Here is a 14,683-nt window from a genome sequence, read left to right on the forward strand (position 1 = left end):
TCTGATTGACTTATTTCACTCAGCATAACACCCTCCAGTTCCATCCACGTCATTGCAAATGGCAAGAGCTCATCCCTTTTGATGGCTGCATAATATTCTATTGTGTATATATACCACATCTTCTTTATCCATTCATCTGCCGTTGGACATCTTTGCTCTTTCCACAGTTTGGCTATTGTGGACATTGCTGCTATAAACTTTGGGGTGCACGTACCCCTTCAGATCCCTACATTTGTATCTTTGTGGTAAATACCCAGTAGTGCAATTGCTGGATCTTATGGTAGCTCTATTTTCAACTATTTGAGGAACCTCCAAACTGTTTTCCAGAGTGGCTGCACCAGCTTGCATTCCCACCAACAGTGTAGGAGGGTTCCCCTTTCTCCGCATCCCCGCCAACATTTGTCATTTCCTGACTTATTAATCATAGCCATTCTGACTGCTGTGAGGTGGTATCTCATTGAGGTTTCGATTTGGATTTCCCTGATGCCGAGCGATGTTGAGCACTTTTTCATGTGTCTGTTGGCCATTTGGATGTCTTCTTTGGAAAAATGTCTGTTCGTGTCTTCTGCCCATTTCTTGATTGGATTATTTGTTCTTTGAGTGTTGAGTTGGATAAGTTCTTTATAGATTTTGGATACTAGCCCTTTATCTGATATGTCATTTGCAAATATCTTCTCCGATTCTGTCAGTTGTCTTTCGGTTTTGTGGACTGTTTCTTTTGCTGTGCAAAAGGTTTTTATCTTGATGAAATCCCAATAGTTCACTTTTGCCCTTGCTTCCCTTGCCTTTGGCGATGTTTCTAGGAAGAAGTTGCTGAGCCTGAGGTCGAAGAGGTTGCTGCCTGTGTTCTCCTTTAGGATTTTGATGGACTCCTGTCTCACGTTGACGTCTTTCAACCATTTGAAGTCTATTTTTGTGTGTGGTGTAAGCAAATGGTCCAGTTTCATTCTTCTGCATGCGGCTGTCCAATTTTCCCAACACCATTTGTTGAAGAGACTCTCTTTATTCCATTGGACATTCTTTCCTGCTTTGTCAAAGATGAGTTGAACATAGAGTTGAGGGTCCATTCTGGGCTCTCTATTCTATCCCATTGATCTATGTGTCTGTTTTTGTGCCAGTACCATACTGTCTTGATGATGACAGCTTTGTAATAGAGCTGGAAGTCCGGAATTGTGATTCCGCCTGCTTTGCTTTTCTTTTTCAAGATTCCTCTGGCTATTCGGGGTCTCTTCTGGTTCCATACAAATTTTAGGATTATTTGTTTCATTTCTTTGAAAAAAGTGGTTGGTATTTTGATGGGGATTGCATTGAATGTGTAGATTACTCTAGGTAGCATTGACATCTTCACAATGTTTATTCTTCCAATCCATGAGCATGGAATGTTTTTCCATTTCTTTGTGTCTTCCTCAGTTTCTTTCATGAGTATTTTATAGTTTTCTGAATACAAATCCTTTGCCTCTTTGCTTTGCTTTATTCCTAGGTACCTTATACTTTGGGGTGCAATTGTAAGTTGGATCAACTCCTTAATTTGTCTCTCTTCTGTCTTGTTGTTGGTGTATAGGAATGCCACTGATTTCTGTGCACTAAGTTTTTTTTTAATTTTTTTATTGTTATGTTAATCATTATATATTACATCATTAGTTTTTGATGTAGTGTTCCATGATTCATTGTTCGTGCATAACACCCAGTGCTCCATGCAGAATGTGCCCTCTTTAATACCCATCACCAGGCTAACCCATCCCCCTACACTCCTCCCCTCTAGAACTCTCAGTTTGTTGTTCAGAGTCCATCGTCTCTCATGGTTCGTCTCCCCGTCCGACTTACTCCCCTTCATTCTTCCCCTCCTGCTATCTTCTTCTTTTTCTTTTTTCTTAACATATGTTGCATTATTTGTTTCAGAAGTACAGATCTGTGATTCAACAGTCTTGCACGATTCACAGTGCTCACCATAGCACATACCCTCCCCAATGTCTATCACCCAGCCACCCCATCCCTCCCACCCCCCACCACTCCAGCAACACTCAGTGTGTTTCCTGAGATTAAGAATTCCTCATATCAGTGAGGTCATATGATACATGTCTTTCTCTGATTGACTTATTTCACTCAGCATAACACCCTCCAGTTCCATCCACATCGTTCTGTGCACTGATTTTATATCCTGCCTCTTTACTGAATTCCTGTATGAGTTCTAGCAGTTTTGGGGTGGAGTCTTTTGGGTTTTCCACAAAAAGTGTCATATCATCTGCAAACAGTGAGAGTTTGACTTCCTCTTTGCCAATTTGGATGCCTTTGATTTCTTTTTGTTGTCTGATTGCTGTGGCTAGGACTTCTAATACTATGTTGAATAACAGTGGTGATAGTGGACATCCCTGCTGCATTCTTGACCTTAGGGAGAAAGCTCTCAGCTTTTCCCCATTGAGAATGATATTCGCTGTAGGTTTTTCATAGATGGCTTTTATGATATTGAGGTATGTACCCTCTATCCCTATACTCTGAAAAGTTTTGATCAAGAAAGGATGTGGTACTTTGTCAAATGCTTTTTCTGCATCTATTGAGAGGATCATATGATTCTTGTTCTTTCTTTTGTTAATGTGTTGTGTCACGTTGATTGATTTGCAGATGTTGAACCAACCTTGCAGCCCAGGGATAAATCCCACTTGGTCATGATGAATAATCCTTTTAATGTACTGTTGGATCCTATTGGCTAGTATTTGGTGAGAATTTTTGCCTCCATGTTCATCAAGGATATTGGTCTGTAATTCTCCTTTTTGATGGGGTCTTTGTCTGGTTTTGGTTTCAAGGTAATGGTGGCCTCATAAGATGAGTTTGGAAGTTTTCCTTCCATTTCTATTTTTTAGAACAGTTTCAGGAAAATAGGTATTAATTCTTCTTTAAATGTTTGGTAGAATTCCCCCGGAAGCCATCTGGCCCTGGGCTTTTGTTTGTTGGGAGATTTTTGATGACTGCTTCAATTTCCTTAGTGGTTATAGGTCTGTTCAGGTTTTCTATTTCTTCCTGGTTCAGTTTTGGTAGTTGATACATCTCTAGGAATGCACCCATTTCTTCCAGGTTATCTAATTTGCTGGCATAGAGTTGGTCATAATATGTTCTTATAATTGTTTGTATTTCTTTGGTGTTGTTTGTGTTCTCTCCTCTTTCATTCATGATTTTGTTGATTTGGGTCATTTCTCTTTTCTTTTTGATCAGTCTGGCCAGGGGTGTATCAATCTTGTGAATTCTTTCAAAGAACCAGCTCCTAGTTTCGTTGATCTGTTCTACTGTTCTTTTGGTTTCTATTTCATTGATTTCTGCTCTGATCTTTATTATTTCTCTTCTCCTGCTGGGTTTAGGCTTTCTTTGCTGTTCTTTCTCCAGCTCCTTTAGGTGTAGCGTTAGGTTGTGTTTTTGAGACCTTTCTTGTTTCTTGAGAAAGGCTTGTATTGCTATATACTTTCCTCTTAGGACTGCCTTTGCTGCATCCCAAAGATTTTGAACAGTTGTGTTTTCATTTTCAATGGTTTCCATGAATTTTTTTAATTCTTTAATTTTCTGGTTGACCCATTCATTCTTTAGTAGGATGCTCTTTAGCCTCCATGTATTTGAGTTCTTTCCGACTTTCCTCTTGTGATTGAGTTCTAGTTTCAAAGCATTGTGGTCTGAAAATATGCAGGGAATAATCCCATCTCTTGGTACCAGTTGAGACCTGATTTGTGACCTAGGATATGATCTATTCTGGAGAGTGTCCCATGGGCACTAGAGAAGAATGTGTATTCCGTTGCTTTGGGATGGAATGTTCTGAATATGTCTGTGAAGTCCATTTGGACCAGTGTTTCCTTTAAAGTCTTTATTTCCTTGTTGATCTTTTGCTTAGATGATCTGTCCATTTCAGTGAGGGGGTGTTAAAGTCCCCCACTATTATTGTATTGTTGTCAATGTGTTTCTTTGCTTTTGTTAATTGCCTTATATAATTGGCTGCTCCCATGTTAGGGGCATAGATATTTACAATTGTTAGATCTTCTTGTTGGATAGACCCTTTAAGTAGGATATAGTGTCCTTCCTCATCTCTTATTACAGTCTTCGTTTTAAAATCTAATTTGTCCGATATAAGGATTGCCACCCCAGCTTTCTTTTGGTGTCCATAGCATGGTAAATCGTTTTCCACCCCTTCACTTTCAATGCGGGGGGTCTTTGGGTCTAAAATGCGTCTATTGTAGACAGCACATCGATGGGGCTTGTTTTTTAATCCAATCTGATAGCCTGTGTCTTTCGATTGGGGCATTAGCCCATTTACATTCAGGGTAACTATTGAAAGATATGAATTTAATGCCATTGTATTGCCTGTAAGGTGACTGTTACTGTATATTGTCTGTGTTCCTTCCTGCTCTATGCTGCTTTTAGGCTCTCTCTTGGCTTAGAGGACCCCTTTCAATATTTCTTGGAGGGCTGGTTTCATGTTTGCAATTTCCTTTAGTTTTTGTTTGTCCTGGAAGCTTTTGATCTCTCCTTCAATTTTCAATGAGAGCCTAGCTGGATATAGTATTTTTGTCTGCATATTTTTCTCGTTTAGTGCTCTGAAGATATCATGCCAGTCCTTTCTGGCCTGCCAGGTCTCTGTGGATAGGTCTGTTGCCAATCTAATATTTCTACCATTGTAGGTTACATATCTCTTCTCCCGAGCTGCTTTCAAGATTTTCTCTTTGTCTATGAGACTCGTAAGTTTTACTATTAGATGTCGGGGTGTTGCCCTCTTTTTATTGATTTTGAGAGGGGTTCTGTGTGCCTCCTGGATTTTGATGCCTGTTTCCTTCCCCACATTAGGGAAGTTCTCTGCTATCATTTGCTCCAATATACCTTCTGCCCCTCTCTCTCTCTCTTCTTCTTCTGGGATTTCAATTATTCTAACGTTTCGTCTTATGGTATTGCTTATCTCTGGAATTCTGCCCTCGTAATCCAGTAGTTGTTTATCTCTCTTTTTCTCAGCGTCTTTATTTTCCATCATTTGGTCTTCTATATCACCGATTCTCTCTTCTGCCTCATTTATCCTAGCAGTTAGACCCCCATTTTTGATTGCGCCTCATTAATAGCCTTTTTGATTTCGATTTGGTTAGATTTTAGTTCTTTTATTTCTTCAGGAAGGGTTTCTCTAATAACTTCCACGCTTTTTTCAAGCCCAGCTAGTATCTTTAAAATCATGTATCTGAACTCTAGGTCCGACATCATACTAATGTCCATATTGAGTATGTCCCTGGCAGACGGTACTTCCTCTTGTTCTTTTTGCTGAGGTGATTTTTTTCGTCTTTTCATTTTGTCCAGAGGAGAATAGGTGAATGAGAGAACAAAATGGTAACAGGTTAACAACGTCCCCAAAAAATATACTCTAAACAAATCAGAAAAGACCTGAAACCAGGGGAAAAGAAATGGAAAGAAAGAAAAAAAAAAGAAAAAGATAAAAACAAAAGCAGAACAAAACAAAACAAAAAAACCAGAATATGATGAAATATGATCAGGCTAGTGTATAGATCAGTGCCACACACTAGATTTTGGGTGTATTTTGGTCTGTTAGAACATAGTGCCTCCTAAATTTTAAAGAAAGAAAGACTTATATATGTACAAAATAAGGGTTGATACAATGAAGGGATGGAAGATGACTGTAAAGATGAAAATTATAAAAGATTTTATAAAAGGAATTGATAAGTTGTTTGAAAAATGAAAGAAGAAGATTTAAAGAAAAAACAAGGGAGAGAATGTGATCAGTCAGGAGACTGGAACAAAGCCATACACTAGACATTTACGGTATATTTTGATCTGTTAGAAGAAACCGTATCTCAAAATTTTAAAGAGGGAAAAACTTATATATGTATGCCAAAAATAAAGGTAACTACTATGAAGGGATAGAATATGACTCTAAAAATGAAAAATAAAAAAAATTTTTTTTAAAAAGGGATTCATAAGATGTTGGTTGAAAAAGGGAAAAAGAAAAATGAAAAAAAAACACAGTTAAAAAAATTAACTTTGAAAAACTAATGAATCCTGGTAAAAAAAAAGCCATGAATTCTATGTGCAGTATTCCCATAGCGCTGGAGTTCTCCCGTTCTCCTTCATCGGTAAACTTGGTCTTGGCTTGCTGGCTGTTCGTGCTGATCTTCTGGGGAGGGGCCTGTTGCCGTGGTTCCCAAACGTCTTTGCCGGAAGTGGAATTGCCCCGCCCTTGTGAGTCTAGGCTAAGCAATCTGCTCGGGTTTGCTGTCAGGAGCTTTTGTTCCCTGCAAGCTCTCGGTACAGCTTTGGAGCATGAGAGTGAAAATGGTGGCCTCCCAATCTCCACCCTGGAGGAGCCAAGAACTCGGGGCTCCGCTCCTCAGTGCGCCCCCAGAGAAAAGCAGTCAATCACTCCCGTCTCCCTGGTCTCCGGCTGCACTCCGTGCTCACCCGGCCTGTGACCGAGCGTTTCTATCTCTGGCACCCGACCCCTTGTGGAGTCTCCAAACCTAGCAGATCCCTGCGGTGCGCTCCCGCGCCGCTCCTCCCGGGGGAGGAAGGGGAGTCTCCCCAGCTCTGCTGCTTGTTGGGACCCTGCTGGAGGAGCAGTGGCCCGACTGGGCCGCGGATCAGTTTATGGCTGCCCTGAGCTGAGATCCCACGCCTCTGCTCTGTCTCTGCAGCCGGCTTCCCCGCTCCGATACCTGGGAGCTCTGCCACTCTCAGGCACCCCCGGTCTTTCCGTGACCCCGAGGGTCCTGAGACCACACTGTACCGGGTGGGTTCCACCTCCCGCTTAGCCACTGGAGTGACGTCCCTCAGCGGAGCCGACTTCTAAACGTTCCAATTTTGTGCTCTGCGGGTCTATCACTTGCCAGAAGCGGCGGAGGCCCCCTCCCCCGCCATCTATCCTCCCGAATATCGCCTCGGATTCACTTCTCCGCACGTCCTACCTTCCAGTAAGTGGTCGCTTTTCTGTTCAGAGTTGTTGCTACTCTCTTCTTCGATCTCCTGTTGAGTTCGTAGGTGTTCAGAATGGTTTGATCCCCATTCAGCTGAATTCCTGAAACCAGACGAAATCCAGGTCTCCTACTCCTCTGCCATCTTGCCCCGCCTCCTGCCTCATAATTTTATTAATTTGGGTTCTTTCTCTTTTCTTTTGGGTAAGTCTGGCCAGTGGTTTATTGATCTTATTAATTCTTTCAAAGAACCAACTTCTAGTTTCGTTGATCTGATCTACTGTGTTTCTGGTTTCTAATTCATTGTTTTCTGCTCTAATTTTAATTATTTCTCTTCTAATGTGTGGCTTAGGCATTGTTTGTTGCTTTTTCTTTAGTTCTTTAAGGTGTAGAGTTGGTGAATTTGGGATTTTTCTATTTTTTTGAGTGAGGCTTGGATGGCTATGTATTTCCCCCTTAGGGACCGCCTTTGCAGTATCCCATAGGTTTTGCACCGATGTGTTTTCGTTCTCATTGATTTCCATGAATTGTTTAAGTTCTTCTTTGATTTCCTGGTTGACCCAAACACTCTTTAGCAGAGTGGTCTTTACCTTCCAAGTGTTTGAATTTCTGCCAATTTTTTTCTTGTGATTGAGTTCCAGTTTTAAAGCATTGTGGTCTGAAAGAACATGCAGGGAATAATCTCAATCTTTTGGTATCAGTTGAGACCTGATTTGTGACCCAGTATGTGGAGAAAGTTCCATGTGCACTCGAGAAGAATGAGTATTCTGTTGTTTTAGGGTGGAATGTTCTGTAAATATCTATGAGGTCTATCTGGTCCAGTGTATCATTCAAAGCTCTTGTTTCCTTGTTGATTTTCTGCTTAGATGATCTGTCCATTGCTGAGAGTGGAGTATTGACATTTTGCAGTTAACGTATTGTTATCAATATGACTCTTTATTTTGGTTAACAGTTGGCTTATGTAGATGGCTGCTCCCATGTTGGGGGCATAGATATTTACAATTGTTAGATCTTCTTGTTGGATAGACCCTTTAAGAATGATATAGTGTCCTCTGTGTCTCCAATTACAGACTTTAGTTTAAAACCCAATTTGTCTGATATAAGAATTGCTACCCTAGCTTTTTTTGAGGTCCGCTGGCATGGAAGATGGATCTCCATCCCTTCACTTTCAGTCTGGATGTATCTTTAGGTTCAAAATGAGTCTTTTGTAGGCAGCATATGAATGGGTCCTGTCTTTTTATCCAATCTGCAACCCTAGGCCGTTTTATGGGAGCATTTAGGCCATTCATGTTGAGAGTGATTATTGAAAGATATGAATTAATTGTCATCATGTTGCCTGTGAAGACGTTGTTTTTATAGATTGTCCCTGTAAATTTCTGTTGTATATCACTCTTGCGGTCTTTCTCCTTTTGTAAACCCCCCTTATTTCTTGCAGGGCCGGCTTAGTTGTCACATTCTTTCAGTTTCTGCCAGTCGTGGAAGCTCTACATCTCTCCATCCATTCTAAATGACAGCCTTGCCGGATAAAGTATTCTTGGGTGCATGTTCTTCTCCTTTATTACCCTGAATATGTCTTGCCAGGCCTTTCTGGCCTGCCAGGTCTCTGTGGATAGGTCTGACGTTATTCTGATGTTCCTCCCTCTGTACGTAAGGAATCTCTTCCCCCTAACTGCCCTTAAGATGGTTTCCTTGGTTCTAAGATTTGCAAGTTTTACTATTACATGCCGGGGTGTTGGCCTGTTTTCCTTGATCTTCGGAGGGGGTCCTCTCTGCCTCTAGGACACGAATGTTTGTTTCATTCCCCAGATTAGGGAAGTTCTCAGCTACGATTTGCTCAAATACATCTTCTAGTCCTCTCTCTCCACTCCCTCCAGGATTCCAATTATTCTGACATTGGAACGCTTCGTGGTGTCACTTATTTCTCTGGTTCTATTTTCATGGATTCTGAGTTGTTTTTCCCTGGCCTCCTCTTTTCCCTTTTTATCTATTATATTGTCTTCCAGGTCGCTTATTCATTCTTCTGCCTCAGTTACCCTAGCTGTTAGATTATCTAGATTGGATTGGATCTCATTGATAGCATTGTTAAGTTCTGCCAATTCAGCTTTCATTTCTGCCTTTAGAGACTCTATGTTTCCATTAATTGATCTCTCCATTCTAGCCATTGTCTTCACAATTGCTAGCCTGAATTCCATCTCTGACATCTTGGTTATATCTGCATCCATTTGTAAATCTGCAGCATAAGTCATAATCTCTGAGTCTTTTCTATTTTGGGGGTTCCTCCTCCTAGTCTTTCTGTTGATGGGTGGTTGAGGGTATGTATAGAGTCCAAATTATTGACCAGAACCCAAGCAAGATGCACCTGTTTTCTTGGGACCTTAGGGTTGCTGACCTCTTGTTTTCCCAGCCTGTCTTCTGGGGGAGGGGCCTGCTGTGCTGTTGCTCAGGGAACCCTATTTGGGCGGAGTTGCCCTGCCCCCCTGTGGCGGGGGATGGGCTCAGCGGGAATCAGTTTTGGGGGCTTTTGGTCTCTGGCGGCTTTCCCTGGCGGCTTTCCATGTTTCTTCTGTGAGTCAGAGCAGAAGAGACCGTTTCCAACCCTCTGCCTCAGAGCAGACAGACCACAGTCTGTCCTTCAGTGAGCTCTCCAGGCCACACCGTCTCCGTTTCTGTCCGTGTTGCTATAAACTGCAGCTTCCTGGGTTGTGCACCCCTCCACAGTGCCCCCAGTCCTGCCTCCAGATCGGGGCACGTCTGTGCCCTTTGTGCTTCTAAAACCGCCAGCTGCTCCCAGTTCACACGTGCGACCCTGCTGCTCCAGATTTCTGCCCAGGGGCTGCCTTAAGGTCCTTTCCCCGCTGCTAGCTACCGGTCTGCGAGTCTGTGCCTGGTCCCCAGTGCGTGAGGCTGTCGCTCACCGGTGGTGTAGGATCCCCACGGCCAGGCTCCCTCCCGCTGCCGTTTATCCTCCAAAGTCTGCCCGCAGAATCAGGGCTCCCTGCTTCCTACCTCAAAACCAACCGCCTGTGATATTCTGTTTGTAGAGATCCAGATCTTCTTACATCTCAGGCTGGTTTCGTGGGTGCTCAGAGTGGTCTGGTAGATATCCAGCTCAATTCCGGGGACCAGTTGAAATAGGGTCCCCTACTCCTCCGCCATCTTTTGTGTGTTTCTGTAACTGCCAACAATTGACAATACCATTTAAAAATACTATCTAGGGGTGCCTGGTGGATCATTTGGTTAAGTATCAGACTCTTGGTTTCAGCTCAGGTCATGATCTCAGGGTCATGGGATCAAGCCCGTCATCAGGCTCTGCCCTTAGCGGGGATTCTGCTTGAGATACTCCTTCTCCCTCTCTCTCTGCCTCTCCCCGGTTCATGCAAGCATGCTCATGCACTCTCTCTCTCTCTCTCTCTCAAAATAAATCTTTAAAAAACTATGGGGCACCTGGGTGGCTCAGGTCGTGGTCCCAGGGTCCTGGGATCTGGCCCCGCATCAGGCTCCTTGCTCGACGGGAAGCCTGCTTCTCCCTTTCCCACTCCCTCTTCCTGTGTTCCCTCTCTTGCTGTGTCTCTCTCTGTCAAATAAATAAAATCTTTAAAAAAAATAAAAAATAAATAAAAAATAAAAATACTATCTAAATTTACTGCTATTGTCTTTACATCGGTAATTATTCTTATGGGCCCTAAATAAATGTCTTTTCGCCATTTGTTCATTTTTTTCCAATGGACTTCTCATCCAGTTGAGCTGAATAGGCCCAAGTAGGGAAAAGCAAACAACTCAATAACCGTTCTCAGCACATGAAACCTTGGGCTTCAATGGATAGTTATGATATTAATTGGAGGATGAAAAGAATGAATTGTAATCTCTTCACCTTAAAAAGCACTGAAGATGAGAGAGCTATGGGTCTCAGCATATCAACTGCCCCAAGCAAGTGTTGAAAAATATTTAAATAAATTGATAATAATATATACTTACTTCATGGCATTTAATGCTATAACTATAATGTTTATAATAATAATTAAATATTTAAGTATTTTAAATATGGATCTTGGTAGTGTTTAAGCTAAGGAAGTCTTTAAAATGTTGTTTTTAATAATTGATTTAAGACAACAGTGTGGTCCTCTAGATAGTAGTATACAATGCCCCATTCATTTGGCTAAAACACGGTAGAATATTAAAGAGCCGCCTGCTACGGAGTGCTCTCCGCAGGGAGTCCTTTGCCTTGGATGCCTGTGGAGAGTCCCCATCCTTTCAGCTTAGCTGGCCAGGATCACAGAGCTCTCACAGTGGCTCCCAGTGACGTAGGATCGCTGTGCAATTGAGGAAAATGGTCTAATGTTGGAGTTTATCCAAACTGCCAGCAGAGGGAACTTCCTCTTTTCTGGACCTCAGTTATCTCAGCGAGTGAGTACGTTGCACGATGTTTGGCTTTTCTGTAACTCTGTTCAAAGAAAATGTGTTGCCTCGTGGCCAGCTTCTGGGATGGAAGAGTCTATTAATTTAGAGGGTTACTTTACAGTTTTTCTGACAATTAATGAATAGATGCTACAACCCCTCTAAAGGCATGTTTTCTATTTTCAGCCCTGGAAGAACAGGTACTTGCTCTGTTATTTCTCTTCTATCATTCCTATCATTTAATTGCTGAAGACCACCTCCTTAGACAGGGCTTCGCTCACCACCCTTTCTAATTATATTACGTATTTGTTTGTTTACTTGTTTACTGTCAGCCTCGCCCTCTGGAGCTACCATGTCCAATACTTCAGCCACTGGCCACGTGAGTCTATGGAGCCCTTGACATGGGGCTCGTCCAACTTAGGTGTGCTGCACGTGAAAAATACACACCACGTTTCAAAGACTTGGTGTGAGAAAATGAATATGAAATACCTTACTGATAACTTTTTTTAATTTTGTTTTATTTTATTATGTTAGTCACCATACAATACATCATTAAATGTAGTGTTCCATGATTCATTGTGCATAACACCCAGTGCTCCATGCAGAATGTGCCTTCCTTAATACCCATCACTGGGCTAACCCATCCCCCCAACCCCCTCCCCTCTAAAACCCTCAGTTTGTTTCTCAGAGTCCATAGTCTCTCTTGGTTCATCTCCCTCTCCGATTTCCACCCCTTCGTTTTCCCCTTCCTTCTAATTGGGTGAGTTTTGTAGTATGTTAATACCTCAATGACATGGATAACCTTCTTAACTTCTCTTTCTCCATCTGTAAAATGAGGGCGTTTGATTACAGATTCCTTAAGGTGGCTTCCAGCACCGTAATTGTTCAAGCTACACTTAACAGAAGCCCCAAAAGGGAAGTCTCTCCCCCAAGGCCATGCACTAGGTACATTAGAAAATGTCTCCAAGCATCTGGTCTTTCAGGCTCATGCTCTTGCCCCTCCCTCAAGCCCTAAGGACGGCCAGGCTCTCCTTCCTCCACCTTCACCAGGAACATAACCTGGTGGGTAGGACTCCAGAGAGGACACTGCATAAGGTGGATGAAAGCCTCAGTCCTCCCAAGTGGCTGGCCACGTTCGCTCTGCTAATGAGTCTCCTGAGTCCAGGCTTGGCTGTGGGTATAAACAGGAGGATAATCTTTTCTGTCCGACATCCTGGGCTTCCTCACACACAGCAAAGGGGCTTCAGGGAAGAGTCTTAGCTAGAAGTGGCCATGGAGAGATGCAATTTGCCTAAACTCTATGCAGCGATAGTCGGCTTAATGCCTTAGCTAGGGATTTGAGGAGCCTAGCAACTCTTTCTCCCAGCTCTCTGCAGTGCTCTGATGGGCCTAATCATCAAACTTGTTGTGTTCTGTAGAGAGTCCCCAAAGATTTATTTTCTCTCTTCTTGTCACACCCTCTCTCTGCGTTAATGCATTTGTTTTGAACTCTCGGTTGTTCTGGCTTCTGGGAAGGGATTATGGAGCCTACAAGGAGGAAGCTGTGATCTGATATCACAGAACTTGAGCTTCACCTGCTCACCCAACCTTGATCATGCACTTGGAGATTTTTTTTTTTTTTAATTAACAGGGAGGAGGAAGAGACAAGGAGGAGCCAGCTGAGAAAATAGAAAAATAGTCGGCGAGGTGTGATTGAGGCAGGTGTTTTGATGGAGGTGTATGCCTTTCTGAAATATCTGGGTAGCCCAGGGGCAGGAGACCAGGGTGGCCTTGATGCCTGCTGAGAGCCCAGTTGTTTTCTCCGCTGAACTTTGCAGATGAGGACATCAAGGGCTCTGTCCAAGGTACTAAGACGAGACAGTGCATCTCGAGATTCTGTTCTAACTAGCCCTACAGAGGGACCCTATTATCCTGTAGCACTGAGTGAGGGGGCGGGAAATATACTCCCCTGTGAGTCATGGGTAAACTGTGCATGTTGGGGTGGGGGCTTGGCCTGAGGAGAATGCAAATTAGGGAAGGGGGAGGCACAGTGTCACCAGGGAGAGGGCACTGAGGCAAGACAGAGGACTGGAGATTTCACTCTTGTGTGCAATTCTGTCCTCTATTCTGACATAGAAGTTACATGTCCGTGTGATTGATGATGATGATGATAAGGTTTGTGAAGACCTTCTTTCCTAAAATGAACGATCTCTTTCATCTAGCTCCCCAGCGCCAGGAACCCTTCTGTGAGTAGAGATTCATTTATTTGCACCAAAACACTTTCTTTTCTATGCTTTCTTTTTGAAAATGCAGTTACCTTTGAGAAGAAGGTATTGGCAGGGGAATTTTCTTATGTGCATTTGCTGACTGGGAGGCATTCCTTCCCAAAGGAAGTGCTGGGAAGCAGGACAGAACTGGTTCCCCTGGTGGGAATTGAAGCCACTAGGAGAGGGAATGTGGACACACAGGGGAGAGGGTGGACTACCAACCAGGAAGAGAGGCTGAAGTCCAAGCTCAGCTGTTTCCTGGGTGGCTTAAGTCTTTGAGGACAAGGACTAGGGTTTCCTGCTCCCTCAGTCTCTCCCTCCTCCTTCCCTTCCTTCCTTTAGCAAATATTTAAGTGACTACTAGGTGGGAGATACCATGTTATGCTCAGAATTCTGAGATAAGACTCATATCTTTTATTAAAGGATCTCATAGTCTGGCAACAGAAGGCAGATGTAAGACAACCTTGTGCAACAAACCTTTGCAGGTGTTGTGATTGGAGCAAGTATGAAGCATGGGGCAGTGGTTATGGAGGCTTCATGGAGAATGTGACACTTTGGCCAGAGCTTGACCTTGGATAAATTCACCAGGTGAATGATAGGGACTTGGAATGGAGGAAGGTGGTAAGTGGGTGATGAGAGAACATTCCAAGTAGAAACAGTAGGAGTGGAAGTGATGAGATGTGAACAAGCATGGTGTTTGAGAGCTGCAAGGCATTCGTAATTGCTGGAGCCAAAAAGGCAGGGCCAGGGCCATGACAAGGGATGAGACTGAGAGGGTTTGTATGCTAGGACATCCATACCCTGGGAAGTCACTGGGGAGATTTAAGCAGTGTAGCAACAAGATCGGATGTTCATGTTTAACATCTGAGGTCTTAGGCAGTTGAGGATGGATTGGGCAAGGGACAGGGTACTGCTTAGGAGACCACTGCAACAGGTGCTTAAACTAGGGATATGGTAGGCATAGTCTTGGAGGAATATCTTCATTCTCACATAATTATGCTACCCATGGTAGGAAATCATAGATGACAATTTGCAAGTTTGTGAAAATATTCTCATTCAGTCCTGCAAGTGGGAGGTTGTGCTTACTGCAGCCAGCTTGTGTTG

At 43.1% G+C, this 14,683-nt stretch overlaps 1 protein-coding gene across 9 annotated transcripts in view; it reads left to right on the top strand.

Annotated features, from left to right (window-relative positions):
- Nucleotides 1-14,683, top strand: part of DYRK4 (dual specificity tyrosine phosphorylation regulated kinase 4) — a 76,356-nt gene that overhangs the window by 11,479 nt on the left and 50,194 nt on the right. The window contains exon 2 of one of the 9 annotated variants that reach the window (XM_073886992.1): nt 11,666-11,712. The exons of 6 other annotated variants lie outside the window; for them this stretch is intronic. In XM_073886992.1, the coding sequence (XP_073743093.1) occupies nt 11,686-11,712 (27 nt within the window). In that variant the 5' untranslated portion in view covers nt 11,666-11,685. Of the gene's footprint in view, nt 1-8,422; nt 8,467-11,665; nt 11,713-14,037; nt 14,168-14,683 lie in introns of those variants that run through there. 2 more of the 9 variants (XM_073886993.1, XM_073886994.1) reach the window with 2 other exon arrangements.

The sequence above is a fragment of the Callorhinus ursinus genome, unplaced genomic scaffold (genome assembly GCF_003265705.2).
Source record: "Callorhinus ursinus isolate GAN/ISIS: 27379988/994484 unplaced genomic scaffold, GSC_fseal_2.0 scaffold74, whole genome shotgun sequence".
NCBI classification, from domain to species: domain Eukaryota; kingdom Metazoa; phylum Chordata; class Mammalia; order Carnivora; family Otariidae; genus Callorhinus; species Callorhinus ursinus.